The 6,695-nt window shown below is 40.8% G+C and overlaps 1 protein-coding gene across 1 annotated transcript in view; it reads left to right on the forward strand.

Annotated features, from left to right (window-relative positions):
* LOC143036293 (uncharacterized) overlaps positions 1-6,027 on the forward strand; it is a 9,581-nt gene extending 3,554 nt beyond the window's left edge. Inside the window, exons 2-6 of the mRNA XM_076203541.1 lie at positions 1-137; positions 2,448-2,606; positions 3,375-3,605; positions 4,166-4,382; positions 5,919-6,027. The exon at positions 1-137 is cut by the window's left edge and continues 47 nt beyond it. Of these exons, the coding sequence (XP_076059656.1) occupies positions 1-137; positions 2,448-2,606; positions 3,375-3,605; positions 4,166-4,382; positions 5,919-6,027 (853 nt within the window). The remainder of the gene's footprint in view (positions 138-2,447; positions 2,607-3,374; positions 3,606-4,165; positions 4,383-5,918) is intronic.
* Positions 6,028-6,695: the final 668 nt, after the last annotated feature.

The raw sequence follows: 6,695 nt of genomic DNA on the forward strand, positions 1-6,695 counted from the left end.
GCCTGAGGGAGCCAGAGCCTTCCGGCAAGTGTCGGGCCAGGATCTTCTTCAGTACAACGTCGAGGACTTCTGCCTCCTGACGAACTCCATCGAGGGACCCGTCTTCCACAGGGAGTTCTGCAAACTTCGACAGAAGCGTGAGTATTCCTTGTGGTCGTTCCTCGGGAGCGTATTACCGTGCCATGGATGGGAGATGCTTTTTTTTCATGTAGTCAAAGTTTTAGGGATCTTTAGTGAAACCGTTACGGACCAGAGTTACTTGGCATGTATTAGTCATTGGAAACTCATTTCCTCCACTCGCCTTCTGTTCTGCTACTACTACACTTCCTAGAAGTCCGCCTCATGATTACAAAGTCTCCGGCTTGAACTCGAGCGGTTATTGGTGACCACTACTCATCTTGAATGTCCAAGCACAAGGGCAAAGGGTGATGGCTTTGGTTGTAGTTAAGCGTCTCCTTCCGTGAGCATCATACCAACTTGAGGTGTTTAGATGAAGGATCACAGTGCTTTTGGTAGAAGACAGGGACAGGGAATTCTTTCATTTCATGGATAATGAGAGCTTCCAAGCGTATGACACACTTTAAGAGAGCTGGGCGCGTTCCTTGGTGCGTTACTAGATGCGTTCTTAGATGCGTTCCGCTTTAGTTTGGCCGCGGTTAGCGCTCCCAAAATATTAAAGCTTAAGAGGCAGGTTCATACCGAAACAAAAGTCCGGTAGGCCACATAGCCTACTATACCAAAGAAAAATTTCTTAGGCTACATCCTAAAGGTAGGCCATATACTATACTGGCACCTATATTGCTTTAATAGTGTGGGAGCGCTAACCTCGGCCAAACTAAAGCGGAATGCACAGAGGAACGCACCGAGGAACGCGCCCAGCCCTGCCCTTTATACGAAATGGCTCAAAAGTCACTGAGGAGTTGTTTGTGATCTTCATTAATTGACCTTAAAGCTCGATATGTGGTCTCAGAGAGATGGGGCTAATTGTTCATGCCGCAAGAGAGACAGTACAATTGCTGAGGAATGTTTCTATGTTGTACTGGAATTACATACATGTGTCTGTAACAGAAAGGGAGTTATTACATTTTGAAACCTCTCAGTGAGTTTTGGACCACATTGTGTAAGCTGGCAACCGTAAAGCATTACGCTAAGTTTCAAAGAATTATGACACAAAAGACACAGAACTCTTTACGTTTTTTTTTTTTTTCTCTTTCCTTTGGTGTGAATTTTTTATTTTCTCTGTTTTGGCGTATACATCCGTAGATACAGATGTCTTTACGCTTTTTTTCTTTTTTTTGCTTTTTTTCTTTGTCATATGAAATGTGTGTCATGAATTTGTAAGAAGATTCTGTGAGGGGGTTAAAAAAGAGAAAAAAAAATTCTATTCTTATTTTTTTTCAGGAGGTTTTGTAAGAGCACAGGTGTCTCAGATTTGCTTTATTTTATTTTTCTTGTGAGATCATTTCAAACAATTTTAATTTTTTTATTCAAGACCATCAATCTCAAAATTTTGTCAGAGCCCCCCCCCCACAAAAGAAAAAAGAAAAAAAAAAGATGAAGCCTCTATTGTTTGAGCAACATTTTGTTTGTTGAAGACTTTTCGCATTTTTTTGCCTCAACTTTCAGCAGTCGCCATATCTAAAGAGTCTCAAAATTGCTTGACTTTATCTCAAACTTCTTTGAGAGTCTCAAAATTGCTTGACTTTATCTCAAACTTCTTTGAGAGTCTCAAAATTTCTTGACTTTATCCCAAACTCCCTTGAGAGTCTCAAAATTTCTTGACTTTATCTCAAACTCCTTTGAAAGTCTCAAAATTGCTTGACTTTATCTCAAACTTCTTTGAGAGTCTCAAATTGCCGGACTTTATCTCAGACTCCTTTGAGAGTCTCAAAATTGCTTGACTTTATCTCAAACTCCTTTTGAGAGTCTCAAAATTTCTTGATTTTATCTCAGACTTCTTTGAGAGTCTCAACATTTCTTGACTTTATCTCAAACTCATTTGAGTCTCAAAATTGCTTGACTTTATCTCAAACTTTTTTAAGAGTCTCAAAATGGCCTACATTTATCTCAGACTTCTTTGAAGTTCTCAAAATTGCTTGACTTTATCTCAAACTTCTTTGAGAGTCTCAAAATTGCTTGACTTTATCTCAAACTTCTTTGAGAGTCTCAAAATTTCTTGACTTTATCCCAAACTCCCTTGAGAGTCTCAAAATTTCTTGACTTTATCTCAAACTCCTTTGAAAGTCTCAAAATTGCTTGACTTTATCTCAAACTTCTTTGAGAGTCTCAAAATTGCCTGACTTTATCTCAAACTTCTTTGAGAGTCTCAAAATTGCTTGACTTTATCTCAAACTCCTTTGAGAGTCTCAAAATTGCTTGACTTTATCTCAAACTTCTTTGAGAGTCTCAAAATTGCTTGACTTTATCTCAAACTTCTTTGGTCTCAGGGTCAAGTCGCAGTGCACAGCCTCAGAATTCCTGCCCAACCCTCGACCAGCTCCAACCCAGCTTAACCTCGGCGGGTATTTATTCCAATATGGATGAGTACCTTCAGGAGTCTACTCTGGATAAGAGGGAACTGTTCTTCCCTGAACCTTCATTGCAAGGTATCTTTTTTGTTTTTCCTGGTTTGCGCGAATAAAGTACCTTTCCATAAAGTGATCGATTTGGTTTGATAAATAAATGTATATGCACACACACATTCACACACACACTCACTCACACACACACACACACACACACACACACACACACACACACACACACACACACACACACACACACACACACACACACACACACACACACACACACACACACACACACACACACACACACACACACACACACACACACACACACACACACACACACACACACACACACAAACACACACAAATACACACAGATATACATATATATATATATATATATACACAGATGAATAGATAAGTAAGGAAAGCAACAAATAAACAAGTAAAAACAAATAGATGAGCAAATAAATAAACAAACAAACAAATTAATTAATTAATAGATAATGGTATCAATAAGATAATCAATAAGTAGATGAATAATTAAACAAATAAATAAATGAATAAATAGAAGACAACGATTGGTCCCCCAGAGGGCTTGGAACTCTTGCGTCATTAAATATTTCAGGGACTTTAGTGACATCCCTACGGACCAGAGTCACGCAGTATTCTTTTATAGTTGGAGACTCCTGCCCATAAAAAAAAAAAAAAAAAAACGTTTTTAACATTCACTATCTTTTTGTTCTACTGATAACCCTCCTTACATTATAACCATCACCATCATCACTATCCCCATCACCATCATCAATCGGACTTTTTCAAATCCCTGTTCCCCTTCTCCAGCCCGGCAGTTTGACGACGACCTCTACAGCCTCCACGGTGGGGGTTCGTCCCCAGACGACCTCTACTCGTCTCCTCTCCCGGGTCCTTCTGGTGCCTACCCGGAGGTCGACGTGGCTGGGCCTTCCTACTGTGGCCCTGGCTGGAATTCGGGGCCTCAGGGAGCCCTTCCAGGACCGTCAGCGTCCACGGAGGCTTTCGCAAGGATTAAGAATCCAAAGCGAAAGACCAGAGGTAATCTATCAGTCAGTCAGTCAGTCAGTAAACCCGTTGGGTTAAGCGCTGACATTATCTTTGGCTATTATCACTCTTTTGTCCAAAGTCCGGAACATGATAGAATTTGTTTTCGTGTTGACAGTTTGGTTAAAGGATTTTTCCTGTGCGGTTCAAACCATGGGCCGTGGGTTACGAGACTAGGACGCTAACATCACGCCACGACGGATGTCTAAAAGAAACTAATTGGAACTAACCCTGCACCTCCCCGACATCAACTCGCGTGGTGTCTGTAATTCCAGTCTAATTTCACCACGCGAGTGGACGTCGTGAAACTGCAGACTTAGTTTCAGTCAGCTTCTTTCAGAAACCTGTCGTGGAGTAGTTGGCAGCGTTCTAGTCCCGTAACGTCTGGCATAGGGTTCGAATCCCGTGGGAGGAGGAGTTTAATCATACCAGAATCAGTTTCTTTTTCTTTCTCTCGTTTATTTGTTTTGTGACCTCGTGGCAGGCCAAAAGGTTCTTGCTGCTGCATTCTTCTTTCATAACTCGAGGATCCTGTCTTCTTCTTCTTGATCCAGAACGCAACCCGACGATTGTGGAAGTTCTTATGCGTCTCCTGGAACACCCGGCCACCAATCCGAAGGTCATCAAGTGGCAGGACCAAGAGAGGGGGATCTTCCGGATCGTCGACAAGGAATTCATCGTGAAGTTGTGGGTCACTCGTGGCGGGAAAGTGGCATCAAAAGAAGACGAGGACCAAGATAAACTGAAGGAAAGCTTCGAGAGAACTCTGAGGTGAGGCAAAACCTTCAGTTCGAAAAAAAAAAGACTTCTGGAAGAAGTGAAGGATTTTTTTCAGTTCTTGAAAAGTTTGAGAGGAGGTGAGGGAAAGCATTCAGTTCGAAAAAGAGACTTCTCGAAGAAGTGATGGATTTTATTTTTTTCAGTTCTTGAAAAGTTTGAGAGGAGGTGAGGGAAAACCTTCAGTTAAAAAAAAGACTTCTGGAAGAAGTGAAGGATTTTTTCAGTTCTCGAGAACTTTGAGAGGAAGTGAGGGAAAACCTTCAGTTCGAAAAAAGGACTTCGAGAAGAAGTGAAGGATTTTTTTTCAGTTCTTGAAAACTTTGAGAAGAGGTGAGGGGAAGCCTTTAGTTTGGAAAAAAATACTTCGAGAAGAAGTGAAGGAAATTTTTTTCAGTTCTTGAAAACTTTGAGAGGAGGTGAGGGAAAACCTTCAGTTCGAAAAAAAAAGACTTCTGGAAGAAGTGAAGGATTTTTTTTCAGTTCTTGAAAAGTTTGAGAGGAGGTGAGGGAAAGCCTTTAGTTTGAAAAAAAAAAGACTTCGAGAAGAAGTGAAGGAAAATTTTTCAGTTCTTGAAAACTTTGAGAGGAGGTGAGGGAAAGCCTTCAGTTTGAAAAAAAAACTTTTAGAGGAAGTGAAGGAAAAATTTTCAGTTCTAGAAAAAATTGAGAGGAAGTAAGGGATAATATCTAGTTCGAAAAAAAAGACTTCTAGAAGAAGTGGAGGATTTTTTTTTTTAGTTCTTGAAAACTTTCAGAGGTGAGGGATAATCTTTAATTCGAAAGAAATATTCAAGAAGTGAAAGAAATTTTTTCAGTTCTAGAAAATTTTGAAAAGTGAGGAATAATCTTAAGTTGGAAAAAATCTTCGAGAAGTGAAGGGAAGTCTTCAGTTCAAGAAAACTTCGAGATGAGGTGAGAAGGGGAAAGCTTAAGTTCGGAGTGATCCTAAATTATAAAAAAAAAAGAATAGGTGAATAAACAGAGGCGAGTGTTTTGTCGAAAATGTCCAGCGCTTCTATCCTTGGTGGACAATGTGGCACCAGAGATAGAGGGATAGTAGGTAAAATAGAAATATGATAAAAATGATCAGCATTCTTTTCTGGATGTAGATTAGTCTGCAAAGTGACTTGAATTGGTCATCCACTTATAAAATGGGAAAGGGCATTTGGTATGTATGTCTACATACGAACCAGTACCAATTATTCGTTCATCCACGGGGTGCTGAGATGGGAGAGGGGTGTTGGATAGATTCTATTGTGTATGAAATGTGCTTTGATATGCCCATCCCCTTTATAAGGAAGAAGGGGTCCTTGGTATGTATGCATAAATACTAATCTAACGTTTATTAGGTTTCTGTAGAATTATCTTCAGAATGGGATTATATTTCCCTTTGGTAAATTGTATAGAGATTTTCTAAGGTCCTTTACCACTGTTGTCTTCTAGTGCCTTCCTGGGTTTCTTTTCGTCTTTTTGCAGAATCCCTTAGCAATCTATTGTCTTGTCAACCTTTGTGTTGTCCCTCTGCAGGCACCATTATGGCAAGGAGCTGGAGAAGGAGAAAATGGGAATTTATGTCTTTACTCCGGACTTCCTCCTGAAGTACCGGACGATGCAGAACCGGACAGAGAGGACCTGAAACCAGCCAAGAGACTCCAAGTAGTAACAACCACCGGGAAAGAGGAAGAAAGAGGAAGGAGGAAAGGAAACAGGAAGGACTTCACGATGACGCTTAGAGGAAAATTTCCGCTTCGTGATGATGAAGACCACGAGCGACTTCGTGTTGTTACGGTGTCGAAGAAGCTCCACAGGAAAAAGACACAATCTACTGACTACGTGCATGCCAAACATACCAAAAGATCTCTTTCCTCCTTCCCCCTTATATCTGGGATATCTGAGTCAAGGGACACAGTCATCCCATATCCCACACCCACCCCATACCCATCCAAAAACCCGTTCATCACACTTCCCATTGTAGCACCTTGTGGATGAAGGGTCATCCCTTTCCTCCGTCACACCGCTCGGGTTAAAGGCGATACAGCTAGGCACAGCACTTCCGGCAGCAAGCGATGGTTTATCCCCACCGCTTCATCATACTGACGTGAGCATGCCGATCATGCTAGAAGCGAGAGGCTTCTTCTTCTAGATTAGTGTTTCCCAAACTCTTCCAGTAGGCTACGTGACCCCTTTAATAGTACAAGTCTATCATGACCCCTTAAAACGTATTCATTTTTAATATCGTAGAGGCATTATTTCAGAATTTAAAAGATTAATCACGACAGATAAAGTAATAAAAAGATTATTGTT

The sequence above is a fragment of the Oratosquilla oratoria genome, chromosome 20, assembly GCF_046742065.1.
Source record: "Oratosquilla oratoria isolate Oo_2021 chromosome 20, ASM4674206v1, whole genome shotgun sequence".
Taxonomy (NCBI): domain Eukaryota; kingdom Metazoa; phylum Arthropoda; class Malacostraca; order Stomatopoda; family Squillidae; genus Oratosquilla; species Oratosquilla oratoria.